We start from the raw sequence: 14,896 nt of genomic DNA, 5'->3' as shown, positions 1-14,896 counted from the left end.
AGAAAAGCCTTTCAGTATTTCTACTTCCATAGTCTTGGACAGAAAGAGAAAATGCAGAGGTGGGTCAAAATAAAAAATGTTATGGAAAGAAGTTCTCAGCTTTTTTGAACTTCAAAAGAAGTTAAAAGGTTTTATGCAAGCTTTAGCTAAAGGTTTACGCTAGTTTTTATTTTATTCAAACTCGTTCTTCCATCCTCAGGTTAGAGAGAGAGAGAGAGAGGGGAGAATGAATGCTCACTCTTTGGCGTCTAGTAAGTTGTCTCTTTAACAAGAGCCAAAATGAGTTTCATATGGACAAGTGAGTAGGATGTTGGAAACCTTCTTTTTTTTTTCTTTTGGACCTCTGTGCATAAATTCTGTGAATAATGCTTCAAGAGTTAGATTTATTTTTTGGTTAATGTATTTGGTTGCCGAAATGGGACATAAGAAGTGGTGGCCTTCTATTCAAGGGTGAATTTCACCCCATATGAACAGAGCCTTAATACTCTTTATGTTGGTATATGCTGTATATTGTGAGATTTCACATTGTTTTCTGTGCTGTTAGTGGTAAAACATTATTAATATACCACATCTACTACTAAAATATAGTACTCAATTGTAACTTGGCCCCAAATATGTAACTAAAAGTTATTTTTCCAGTCAAAATGTCAAAAACAGAAAAGAAAAATCATAACTTTTGAGAATGTAAAGAATACTCTAGACCACACTGATAAAAAGGAAGACTGGGTTTATGAGCAATAATGTCTGTCTGTCTGTCGATCTTTAGCTTCTAACTTGTAGAGATATGAATAACTAAAATGAAAAAGGGCAGTGAAATCAGATAATTGATCATAAGCATTTTTTAAATTGTATTTTCTTCTCTCCTCAGTTTGTTGTGACAATGTTTTGGAGCCTCTATATTTATGACAGAGAAGTGGTTTACCCAAAGCTTCTTGATAATTTTATACCATCTTGGCTGAATCATGGAATGGTGAGTATAGTAACGCATGCACTTTCTTGTGTAACCAAAGCTGTTAAGAGACTGGTTCCACCATGTAATGGTTCGTGCATGTCTTGTACTAATGTCTGTAAAATTCTGATGAAAGAGCACGTGATAAGGAAGAAAGTTGAGCAACTATAAAATCTGTACATACTTTAGTCCTTATTCTACACTCAGAATGGACTCCTGCATCTGCCTGGAACCTCCACACAGAAGTCAGTGAACCTGGAGGCCAGAACTGGTATAAGTCAGCATAGTTTATGGCACTAAGCAGATTTATACTAGCTGAGAATATTGCCCTTACTGGTCAAAGCGTATGATTATTAGGCCTATTGAAGGAATCAGTATGATTATATCATTGTAATTTGTGATGAAACCTGTTTTAACAAAATGCTGGAAAATGAGAGAAGCATGTTCAAGAAATTAAATTAATTTCCATGGGCCATACCGTACCCTTGTGTATGGTTAAAAAATAAACAAAAGTGCTAGCTGCCTAAGTATGCCAAAACTGTGTAGCAGAACCTATGTTAGATTATCCTTTTGAAAATGTGGATGTGTGTGTGGTTTTTTTAAAAAATGCTATTGGAGAAAAAATGGTGTATCTGCCACAGTACAAGGGGTATATCTTTGTCCCACCCCCTTTGCAAGAGGCAGTGATATGCCTCTGAAACAATAGGATATTCTTGCTAGCCTTCAACTAATGTGGCATTTTGTGGATGAGGTAAAGCATTTGATTAAGAGCCCACTTTGTTACCAGGCGCTTACTGCAGTACGTGCAATACTGAACTCACAGATTTCATGTTTGTTTCACACATCTTGTCTGACTGGGCCTGTGAGAGATATTTTATGATACCTTTCTGTTGGCATCAGAGCATGGCAAACCATTTGGCACTGTTAATCTGTAGCTATAGCAGAGGCCATCCTTCAAGGAGTATGCACCACATGGCCAGATCAAATCAGAACTGCTCACTAATGTCGATCTTGATTAATTGTTTCACGTTCCAGGGGTGTACGCAAACTGGCTGTAGTTATTTATTGTTTCCCAGTGTATAGGGAGCAGCCTGGGAATCACTACTGCTAAACAGAGCTGTAACTTCTGCCAACTACTTTGCCATGTTATATGCTGGTTTTAGAGGGAATGATACGATGTAACATGCTCTCTTGTTGGTGGATCTTCCCGTGTCTGTTCAGACCTCCCCCTGTCAGTTCTGAAATCATCCATTAAGCACTCACAAAGGCTGCAAGCTGTACATACATTCATATTTTCCACACAGCATCATGCCAACTCTGAGGACATTCCTCCCAGGTGACATTCTGCATACTGAAAATGCCTCACTTGCGACATTTTTTCATGGACCTGCATTGTAAAGCAGATGATAATGTATGGCCCTGTTTTATTCAGGCAGTCTCATCATCCAGACCACAAACCTAAAGGGCAGTTCAAGCCCATGTTGTTCTGAAGAAATGTAGATTTGCTGAAACATTTGAAAAGAGGTTTTGTTTAAAATCTTTGCACGTTGTAGCATTTGCTGAAATGAACTGCATGCAAATGTCTGGGACATTTTTTATTTTCAACTTTAAGTATTGTAGAAGGCACTTTTGAACGTCTTTTGTGAAGGAATTGTTTGCCTTGTCAGTCTTTATTTATCCAAGTGTCACTTTGGCTGGGTCACAAAGGAGGCTTCTTGCTGTTGGGCTTTTCACCATCTTTTAATCTAATTTTATCTGATGTTTTATCCATCATATTATCGTCACCAGCTTTCATTCTAATTCATTCTGATGAGTTGCCTATCAGAATATGAGGTTTGGGGGATTTTCCTCTGGAGAGAAATATCTTCTGCTCTTAAAGTACCCTCAGTGTATTAGCACTTTATTTATGAGCAGGCCTATTGTTTTGACATGGGAGGTTTTAGGAAGTGTCATGGAGGTGTTTTTGGTGAAAAGGGCAGGAGTCATGGCAATATAGTTTAGAAAAGTCAAAAGTTAAAGGCATTATTTTGTACCCAAATTAAGTTTATTCTCCCAATTTTTAATACATTTTGATAACTTTTGAAGACAAGAGTTGCTTTATTGGAGCCACGCTTTATAAACCAAAGCCCGTAGAGAAGACTTACAACCCCCAAAGGAATTAAATCTGTCAGTGAAAGTCCAATAGAGAGGAGTTGATGAGTTCCTGCTCTCTATTGGCCTCCCATTCAGCCCAGTGGCACAGCACTCAATGCTCAACAGCTGCCTCAAGTGTTAACAACTACAGCTGGTTGGGAAATGCTATGAAACTAAACCGTTTGCAGTTTGGGGGTGGGGGTTTGTCTTAAAATGAGAGAGTTTCAATCAAAATTAAAATTTTCCACATACACGAAAAATTGTTTTGGTTGAAAAGCCATTTTTGTTGTTGTTTGGACAATATTCTGACAACTCTACTTAACTCCCAGTTAACAGCCTATCAACCCACCCTTCAACTTGCAAAAATTCCTTAGTGGGAAAAGTTATGGATATGTTTGGGGGTTTTTTTTAAACAGGAGCAATCATGAAATCTATGGTTACCTTGGTAATCACATAGGGAATCAACCCTGATTAATTATGATCAGTAGTAGTATGGGCATATAGCCAAATATTTGAGGATATTCTTATTTTAGATCCTAATTAGAGGAAGCTGGGGGTTCTTCCTTGGTGCAGCCCTATAGAGGGAACAGGAATTGATCACTGCTCCTTCTTATGCTAGTCCTACCTGGGGTTTTTAGCCAGACAGAAATAACTGCATGTAGAGCAGCTGAAGGAGGGACTGTTGATGCCTTCTGACAACAATAAAATGCATCTATAATTTATTTTGGAGCGGTGGTAGCAGAGCCTAAGATAAGGTTGGAGCTTTCATCTTCTTATAAGCCTAATTTTTCATTCTCTTTGTATCTTCCCCAAAAATAAACTGATCCCCCTGACATTTTTTGGGCAGCCTCTCATTCCAGAGTAGAGTTAGTTCACCCCCCCCCCCCCCCGGAATATTACCAAGTATCAGAATAGGAATAGTATTTTGCAAATGTACCCGTCTTTCAAATTGTAAACATTTTCCTGACTGGCTTGGCCTACAGACTCTCCATTTGTTTTGTTTCCCTTTGTCTTGCTGACACTGTTAAGGCTTCGGGGGGGGGGGGGGAGGGTTAAGGGATGAGTGAGGATGAGAGGTGACAGGCCCAATGGGGAAGAATTACAAAAATATTAACAAATAGCTTCATAATAAAATAAACAGCACAGCAGGATAGACAGAAAAAGGGTTAAGAAAGAGCCTATTAAAGCAGGGATAGAAGTTGAAACCTTGGGGAAGGCCTTGAGAGGAAGGAGGAGTGTTTTCTCTATCCAAGCCCAGGTCAGAGGAACTGGAAACTGATGGTGCTCAGTGGTGCTGGAACAATTTTATAGTGGGGGTGCTGAAGATGGAAACCATGTATTTGGGTTATTACCACTTCAAGCCGGGGGTGCAGTAGCACTCCCAGCACCCCAAGTTCCAGCACCGATGGTATTGCTATACTGCTTAAAGAGACTTCGTAAGTGAGAGAGTTTGCTCTTTCACTATCATTTGTTTTGCTCTTTTTTTTTAATTTTTGGAACCAGTCTGAAGAGAGCCTGAGTCCTGACTCTGTGCATTGGGTCAGGAAGAAATGTTCTGTGTAGATCTGTGTGGGCTTCAAAGTGTTAGGTACAATATTTTGTTTCTCTCCTCCTTACCCCCCCCCCTCCCCATTTTCCTGTTATCTGCAGCCACAACGTGTCTCAGCCATACAGGGTGATTTTCATGTGTACACAATGCAGTCAAGCTAACACTGTTTCTGAACAACAATTCTTCATCCTTTAAAGAAAACATATGTTAGACTGTCTAGAAATGAATGTTTACGAGAAACACTCAATAAATATCCCACTGTTAAATAATCATCAGTCACCCACCCAACCTCATTGTTGTCCCTGAAATTTGCTGTAATCAAAGTAGCAAATTACGAGATTATAATATTGCCTATTCTGTCAAGGGATTTAAATTTCTCATTTACTTTAACACTTAACATATATAACACCTTTACTCTCTGCAAAGAAAATCTAGATGTGTTATATGGTACAGAATATAATTAATACATATAAACTTGCAAGGCTATGTACTCTATGCTTATATAAGTCCACAACGTCATATGCTGATTAACAGCAGCTAGTTCACTCATAACAAATATTCTTCTATTCCACCAACACATCACATTATTAGAACTCATATAGAATTCAGACATAATTTAATGTAACCTGGGACTGTGTTTCTTTAAAAAAAAAATACAAACATCTAATAAGCAATATATAAAATCATATATATCCAGCAGCATATTTCCATTGCAGAACAGAGCAAGGGAACAAAATTAAGTCTGGGTAGGCAGAAGTGAAGTGCAGTGATAGTGAATGATGAAGGATTTACATGGAGACCCTACTCATTGTGTCCAAATGTTTGGGTTTTGAAAGATGAAGAATTTTTTAAAGGGAAGTGTAATCAACTATTGTTAGATATTAGCTAGACTCCACTGAAACACACTTAACATTAACCTGTTTTTAACAATTTATTTTTTAATAAAATATGGTATTTCAGGACACTTTACACTTAAATATTATTCAAAATAACTATATTTTTAAGAGAAGACAAGGTAAGTGAGATATCTTTTATTGGACCAATTTCTGTTGGAGGAGTGGACAAATAAATTTTAAGAACAATTGAAAACAATGGCAATATAATGTTTCTTTAATTAATTTTTAAAGCTGTACTAAACTGGCACTGTGAATTAAAACAGGAAGAAATAGTAACTGGACCATATTTGGTTGCCTGGGGGAGGGATAGCTCAGTGGTTTGCACATTGGCCTGCTAAACCCACATTTGTGAGTTCAATCCTTGAGGGGGCCACTTAAGGATCTGGGGCAAAAATCAGTACTTGGTCCTGCTATTGAAGGCAGGGGGCTGGACTCGATGACCTTTCAGGGTCCCTTCCAGTTCTATGAGATAGGTATATCTCCATATATTATATTAAATATCTCTGTTATCCATGCTAGTTGACATATTTAGTACAGTATTTGATTTGCTCATGTCTAAACAGTAATAATCATTATATTGATGCTTACATCACATACTACGGTAAAGAGGACAGAGTACCTAGATTGAATACAGTATGTATGATTTTTGTTGTATACAGAAATTTGTGCAAGACAAAACAAAGAACTAACATGAAATAGTGATCTCACTGAAGTCAATACCATTGACTTTAGCAGGCCAGGATTTGACCTGTTTCATTTAGTGAAGTGAATGGCACCCCTAAATAACTCAGGTTGAGTATATAGTTGTGTAAACCACAGGCTGCATTTTCATTTTATACTGAGCAGATTATCTGAGAACAATGTGATTACATGAAGTAATACCTGTTTATAAATCGCTAACCAAGTGGGCTTATTTCCTCTATTTATCAAATGTTTTGTAATTTTAGCAGACTGCACGACTGAACGCAGCCTTGCTAGTTTGTTTAAATTAGTTCTAAAACTGAATCCCTTCATCAGACAAGTTGTTATTCAAGTATTTGCTGTAGGGCTCTTCGCTCTGGATATACTTTCTATTTTTTCTCTTACATCACCAAAGATGCATGTTGTTTTAAAAGTGCTTCAACCTCATGACTCTCACTATGTCATTGTTCAGTTCTGTGAGCCCACTTCGTAATAACTCGCTTTCAGACTTGATCTCCAGTAATTTTAAGTATTGTTAATTAAAAAATAAGCTTTAGTTATTTTAAACTGTTATATTGTGTCATTGGTGCTGGATAAAATTTGTGTCATATTGTGGCTACGTGTCAGCGGTGGATGAAGCGACACATATATATTGTATATTTCTAGGACTTGTCTTCATGGCATACATTCTTAGCTTGAGTTTTAACTCTAGGTTTGTCCCTAACTCCCATCCACACACACAAACATCTAGCTCAAGTTAATATCTAGCTAGGTCCTTTAAACTAGAGCTGGCTGGGATGGGAGGGGCAAAGCTTGAATGCTGCTGTAGCTTGAGCTAGTAATGCAGTGAGGATGCAGCAGTTCAAGTTACAACAAGTCATCAAATGCTAATCCAATCACTCTGCTAATCCAATTATGCCATGTCGCTCCACTGTTGTTCTGCAGTGTCCTTACTCTCCTTCTGCTCTCACTTGAGCTACTTCAGGTGAAGTAATTCAAGTGTTCTAACTCAAGCTCACTGTTGTAGTAAAAACAAACTTAGGTCTGATCTACACTTTCAAATCAGACCAACCTAGTAATGCAACTGGACTGTGAAAAATGTCATGCCCTGTATGATGTAGTTAGGTCAACCTAACTCCCAGTATAAATGCAACTATGTCAATGGAAGAATTCTTACTACTGCCTCTTGGAGGGTTGTATTAACTACATTGACGGAAATACCACTTTCATTGCTGTAAGAAGCTTCTACACTGTGGCACTATAACAGTACAACTACCAGCTATGCTGCTGTAGCGTAGACATCCCTTAAACATTGAGTCTCATTCTGACAGGTTCTAAGGAGGTGTAAAATGTCGTCAACTCTCATTGGCTTCATTTAGAGCTGACGACACTCAGTGCCTTGCAGTTTGCACCTACCACATGTACAACACACGCTCTAATTATAATAATGCAGTATTATACGCTTACACAGTAACATGTGAGCAGGCCTGCATATAGAATTTATCCAAGTTATCACAGGGTTTGAACAAGAATCCTTGTTTATTTCTAACTGAGAACATCCAGATTCTTAAAGTAATGTTTTTTTTATATATATAATATATATAAATACACACACACACACACATATTTTCTAGGAATCTGGGATGTTTTCAGTTACGTGTGTGTGCGTGTGTATATAATTTGTGGCAAGGAAGATAACACAGAGTAGTAAAATTTATTACTGAAGTGTTTAATGGGTTCAAAGAGCAGAAATGATGAGCTATCTCAATATGAAAATACAGAGGAGAGAATCTTGTGGGAAATATGGGCTGCCTTTACGGTGCTGGAAAGTTGATTATTGTATGGAGCATGTGCCAGTGTAGTTTTTAAAGTGATATTTTCCCTTTTTATGCTGCTTATTCTTTGATGATGTTTACTGAAAACAAAAGGATTACTAGAAAGACCTCTTAGCTCCCTTTGGTTTACGTGAAAGCATACATGCCAAAAACGGACATGTAGGAGACATAGAAATGAATTATGGAGCGGAGCATGTCCAAATGATACATTTCCAGCCTCTCTTACAGATTCTCTCTCCTCTTCATTATTGTCAGCTCAAATTAAAGATTCATACAATTGAAGAGGGGATGGATCCAGTGCTGTGATGTGTCCTGTTATTACTTTTTGTAACAAACGCATCTTACAGATCTAGTGAATCTGGAGAAGCAGAGGACTAATGCCAGAAGAAAGCACTGATACTCAATTTTCTTTTTGATTCAAGAATGATTCAGGCCAATGCAGAAATAGGGAAGCCACATGAAAGATGCTTTGGATCAAAGCTCATAGTGACCTGGCCTATATAGATCAGGTAAAAGTTATTTACAAACCTACAGTTCCTTAGTCACTCCATCCGAGCTCAGAATCAAGCCAGTTGCTCAATGAGCCTCTCTGAGGAACAACTAAGGAGATGACCCATGTTTTTTTGTTTCATCCATATTGTCTCTAACTAGCATGCTGCACCCAGTCCCTTTGCAGACAGGCTCTAGTAGAAGACTGTGGACTAAAGTACATTTAACAATTCATACTGCTTCTTGTACAAAGAAACCCCATTTATGGGCCATTTAATTCAATACCCCCATAGCTGCTAACATCTGACAAGCTTGCTGGAAGTGAATTGTAATGTAGTCTCTCTGCTCGATTGATATCTAAATCCATGGTAAGCATCTCAAGGATCCTTCAGTTTAATTGAGCTCTCTTTTTATATATAGCTATAAAAACCATCAGAGGCTGATTATAAAGATTCAGAAATGGGATCTTTAATTAATGTTTCAGAGTGTAGACACTTGCCTATGACATTAATTGAAAGGTTTACTGATAGAAAGCACAGAAAGTATACAATTGACTAATGAACCCTGTTTCATGTAGAATAAATATCCATTACTTCAACAGCTGTCTAAATGATGGAATACCAAATAAGTGGACATCACTTGTGGGCCCAGGACATTTAACTAGAATACTGAAAATACCTTTCCTGGCTTTGAACACTTCTTGCATGTTTATGCTGTGGTTATGCTACATCTTCTGATATCTCTCTTCATTATCTGCCAGTCCCACAACTGGAACATGAATACAGTGGTATCAATTATCCCCACACACTGGGAAGAAAAACAGCAATAACATAAAAACTTATCTTGGTTTTCTGTTACTTACGTGGAGTGTTTGGAAACTGGATGTATGTCAGAACTTGTGTCAGCATAGCAGTCAGAAACCGAGAGGCACCTAGATAAAAAATGCTGGATTATGAGAGTGACATCCCCTGACATTCTGAAAAAAGACCCTTTACCTAATACAAAAAAGCACAAGCCATTTTCTGTAAAGTAGGATCTGTGCCTTAACAATGCTATGCACCTGCCAAGTGAGATTACTCATTGTAGTGTAGGTCTGAGATAGTGCTCCTTGCCGGACATATGTGTTTGGTGCTCCTGATTATCAGTCATTTCCAGTTGGTGCATTTGTGGTCTATAGGAAACACACACAGCCTCCTCCAAGACTTACAAACGAAACTACAGTATAACGATGACAGGTCTCTGTGATAGAATGCACCCCTGTATTCACTCCCTCCTAGGAATGTAAAATGTTAACCAGTTAATCGGTAAAAATTAGGCTTACTAGTTAACCGACATTAACCATTAACCCCCTGCTGAGCTGGCTGGACCCCGGCCCTGCTGGACAGACCCCAGCTGTGACACGCCGGATCTCAGCCACACTGGCTGTACCCCGGACCTCAGCTGTGCCACACCAGACCCCAGCCATGCTGGCTGGCCAACCGGCCCCGGCCCCAACCGGCTGGCCAGCCGGCCGAACCCAGCCCAACGGCCGGCCAACTGGCCCCAAAAGCAACCCCAGCCCCTCTCCCTTTAATTGGTTAACCGTTTAAACAATAGACAAGCTGATGCCTCTAGCCAGGTGTCACCAAAGCTGATGGCCAATCACCTATCAAGTGGCCATTCTTTGGCAAGGAAGGGGGCAGGAACAAACAGATCTGCAGCTTAGCAAAACAGCAGCATGGAACCTCTTTCGCTAACAACCCCCTTGTCTCCATTGTTACAGTGGGAATGAACTTTATCTAGCGGTAACCCTCAGGAAAATGCATTTCACAGGGTGACTGAACTATAAAAGCGAGGGGCAAGAACACACCAAGTTCTCTCTCCCTATCCATCTTTTTCTCTTTCACCTAAGGAGACAAAAGAAACACCAGTTGGATTTTGAAAGCAGATCCTGACCTGGGAATTTGGTCAGCAATGTTACTGAGAACATGTGGTAAGGGACTTCACTTTGAACCAAGTCTAGTTAGTTATGTTTTAGTACTAGGAAGTGTTTTATCTTTATTTCTCTTGTAACCATTTCTGACTTTAATGCCTTATACTAGTACTCACTTAGCACCTATCTCCTTGTAGTTAAATAAACTAGTTTTATTCTTTAATCAAAACTAATCCAGTGTTTTGGTGCAACTGGGATGTGGGGTAACTTCATTTAAAGTAGCAGACTGTTGAATATTGATCCCCTTACAGGGACAATGGACCTAAAATCTCTGAACTGTCCAGGACACTGCAGAACACACATTTTGGGAAAATTTGGGATTGGGACTTGGGTCACCTTGCAAGTGATAACCAAGGCTGGTGAAAGCCAAAGTATGACTGGAGTATGCTGGCAGACAACAGCTATACACAGACACTCAAGGTCTGACCTGCATGCTGTTTGTGAGAAGCCCAGGTTGGAAGCTACAGCAGCAAAGCATTGTGAGGCAACCCAGGTTGCAGGGCAAGGGTAACACACTGCCTCACTGGTCTGGCTTGCACCCTGGAATGTCATAATCTCTCATAAAATGCACTTGATTACTTAATGTCAGTTGAATGTTCCTAGATCTGATCCCCACTGAAAAGAAGTATTATTACAAGTTAAAAGTTTGTATTAAGTTAAACTCCCCATGTCAGATCATTTTTGTGCAAGCCACCTATCACTACCCACAGTGGAACGTAACTCATTCTGGCAGGAAATAGGGATGAAGGCAAGAAATGTGAACACCAAGGGAAAGAGAGGAAGGGAGAAGCAAAGAGGATAGAATGAGAGAGATGTCAGGGAGGGACGGCCGACTATAATGGAAAGACAGGCAGGGGAGGTGCATCTGATCAGGGGAACAGGGACAGATCACAAAACAAAAAGCAGATGTTGCTGCAGCTTGTGACAAAAAATAAATAAATGAAAGGCGAGGAGAGGGAATGAAAATGGGAGCCGAAAACAGTGTAGACAACAGGAAGAGAGAGAGACAAAAAATGGTGAAAGAGGAACTGAGAGGGGGGGAGAATTATAAAAGAAAAAAGGAAAGAAGAGGAAAAGGAAAATATGTTTCATTCATATGTCTGTCTTTGCATTGCATGCCCTCTGGGAAACATCCCACAGTTCTGTTAATTACAGGGATGGGGGAGAAAGTTGATGGTGTAATGATGCTGCTAGTGAGACTTGAGCCAACTTGCTGCTGTTACTGTTGGACATGTAAATATATTAACAGGGCAGGTGTATTTAATATTTGCATGGTGACAAGACAGTTTTTTCCCCTGAATTTCAAGTCCTGGTAACATTTATCCTCATGTTAATACAAGAGCTGTGTCTGCATAAACCATTTCTGTGTGGTATCGGTAGACTGGTGTCAGTATCTCTGTGTATCCGTTTCTTTTTGTTTGTATCTTTAACTATCAGTGTGATACATTATCTCAGCTCCCTGGATAACCCTCAGAATATCATGTCATCTTCTTAAAAGAAGCCAGTTTAGAGTAAGACCTATTTGTGCATATTGGCTGCAACACATGGTTTGTGCTGCATATTAAAATTGTCAAATAAGCTGCTTGCTAGAGGTCACTATTATGATGGAAAGTGACTCACTTTGTGACACCAGAGATAAGGAAGTCTAGCTCCAGAATTTGTAACCTTCCTACTTTAATATCGGTTTAGCATTCAGATGTATGTTGTTGAGTTTGCCGTTTTTTAAAACATTGAAAGCCATGTTTTCAGAAAATTGCACATGCCGACATTTTCACAAGCATGATCGTACACACAAGTGACCAGTGAAAAGCCACAGGATTGGGCAAGCAGAAAGATGGTTTAGAAACTCTCTCCCTCTTTGTGTTATATGCTGAGCACAGCTTGTCTGGAACCAGGGATTTGGCCCTAAAATTTGGTTGCAATTTTTAAAACCAGTACTAACACAGGACAGGATAGAAACTGGTTTACAATCTAATAGTGCACTTCCATAATTCTGATAATACATGGTCAAATGCAGAAGGCTTGGGAATGTTGATTTTAATTTTTTTAATGTTTATTTAAAACACAATTTACATAGCTGACTACATGCTCTTTTGTGACCATGTGCAATTCTTTTGTAATGATTAAACTCTATAGCAGTCTGTAACAGGTGCATTTTTGTGATGCTAGTTCACATTTTATCTTGTTGTGATTCTCAGGAAATAAATATAAAATACTATATAAAGGTAAAATGATTATACCATTCTGTATGTACATATGGATAAGGATCTGTTCTCCCTCCTCGGCTAAAATAACAAACTTATTCTCTGTGTCCCCTGACATCAGAAATTTCTAGGACCCTTTTATATTCATATTTCAAGTATTCCTCTTTTTCCAGAGAACATAAGCAGACAATAGGATCAAAATTGAAAATGATACATTATTATGATTAATAATAGCTTATATTCAGATAGTGCCTTTCATCCACAAGAGGAACAATACAGTATATTGCAATGGAAAATTTAAATGTAGTTTTTCTTGGGTTGGAGAGGAAATGGCATGTACTGTGTGTAATGTACAACAGCCTGTTTTAATGAGTTTGTAAAATAATTGGAGAAGTGATTATTTGAGAGTTTAACAGCCGATAGAGAAAATAGTCTAAAAACACCCCAGAAACAAATCACTTTGGATGTAATCATTACAAAAAAGCTTATATTTTTACCAGTTCATACAAGAACAGGGAAAGGTAGAAATATCCTTATAGAAAAGTAGTGCATGTTGTATACATTCAGTTAATAGTATTTCAGGTATACTTTTGTATAGCTAGAGGACAAAATGCTTTTATAGTAACTTTTTTGCACCCTTAGTAAAATGCAGTGTTGTGTATGCTAGAGCTCATCAGCTGACACGCATTAGCATGTAATCAGGTAAGAATAAATGTGTACATGCTATAAAAGTATAGTTGTGCTATATTGTACTCACTGTATTGAACCCTGCTTAGTAAGCTAAAACCTGACTGCTAGTATTCACACATGTGGCAAATATGACAAAATCAGCCCACAGATATTTTGCAGCATTCCATGGTATCTCATTTATTTGTTTAATTTGCTGCTATAGCAACTAGATTCCACCCCGTTAGGGTTGTGGTGGTGTGTTGTGTTTTTTTTTTTTTTTTCCCACAGACCTATGATCTACTTGGTTTAAGTTTGGCAGACAGTATTTCCTTCAATTGAAGACATATGCACCAAGTCAGTGACCAGACTTTTACCTATTTGTCATTGCTGGAATAGCCATTATTTCACACGGAAGCAATATCAGAAAACATTTTCTGCCGTTGTCTTGTAATAAATAATCACTTTTTAAAAGTTCCCTTTTTTGCCTTTTTAGTTTTCTAATTACTCTTTTCATGTACTTGAAAACAGGCAGCATTTCTGCAGAAAAACTCTCTAGCCAAATGATTAATACATGGAATTAGTGCCACAGCAGTAATGCTGCATACCTGCTGATCTGCAGAAATCAAGGATTTGGGAGTGACCTTGAGACTTAGTCTTGCCTACGGTGACTGTGAGCATCAGCTGTGACCTGTCTTTGGTCCAGGGGCTCCATTTGCCCCCCATAACCCAGTCCCACCCTGTAAAATATAAGTAATAACTTCTATTTGCATTTCTAATGTCTTATAGTGGGAGGGATAGGCACGAGGGAGAGGAAGGTGCCAACACCACCTTCTGGACAGTTCAAAAAGTGGTATTAGGAATGGCTTTGGCAGACGCTGTGTGCCTGTCTTTTAGAATGACCATCTTAGCCCCCTGATGCAATGAAATGAGTGAGGAAATAAGAAAAATGGCAAAAGGCAGACCAGAAGCTGATACCTTATCCTATTCTTGTTACAACCTCTACTTATTATATCACTTGTATAAGATATTTTTGTTCAGAACAAATGATGCAATGAGTTTAATTAATATTTTTTAAATCCACAGAGCTAGCAGCCCAGCTAGTGTGAGGGAGCAATGATACAGCCTGACTAGAGAAGGGAGAAGAATTGAATGGTGGTGGTGCAAAATCTCTTTCAAATCCATCCCCTTCAACAGCACAAAGGCTCCCTGCAAGACTCCTTTCTGCAGGGAAGGAAACAAATGCCCATACCCATGTACAGCATAGCACAACTGTCTGAAAGCATTATTGTGTTCTTTTATTTTCACTCTGCTCCCAAGTCTGAAAAAGCATGATGTAGCTATTAAAGGACAGGACTGAGCTCCAGGAGGCCTGGGATCTATTCTTGACTCTGCCACTGAATTACTGGGTGATCTTAGAAAAGCCTTATTGGGCTGGAACCTGCTAGGTGCTGAGCACCCTGAACTCCCATTGAAGTCAGTGGGAATTGAGAATGCTCAGCATTTTGCAGGATCAAACCGT

The 14,896-nt window shown here is 38.9% G+C and overlaps 1 protein-coding gene across 2 annotated transcripts in view; it reads left to right on the top strand.

Annotated features, from left to right (window-relative positions):
• Positions 1–14,896, top strand: part of AIG1 (androgen induced 1) — a 191,201-nt gene that overhangs the window by 71,624 nt on the left and 104,681 nt on the right. For both annotated transcript variants that reach the window (XM_054024453.1, XM_054024454.1), the window contains exon 3: positions 869–970. In XM_054024453.1, coding sequence (XP_053880428.1) covers positions 869–970 — 102 coding nt within the window. The remainder of the gene's footprint in view (positions 1–868; positions 971–14,896) is intronic.

Source organism: Malaclemys terrapin, chromosome 3 (assembly GCF_027887155.1).
Source record: "Malaclemys terrapin pileata isolate rMalTer1 chromosome 3, rMalTer1.hap1, whole genome shotgun sequence".
Classification (NCBI taxonomy): domain Eukaryota; kingdom Metazoa; phylum Chordata; order Testudines; family Emydidae; genus Malaclemys; species Malaclemys terrapin.
The sequence above is the reverse complement of the archived record's forward strand: the minus strand, read 5'-3'. Positions and strand labels throughout refer to the sequence as shown.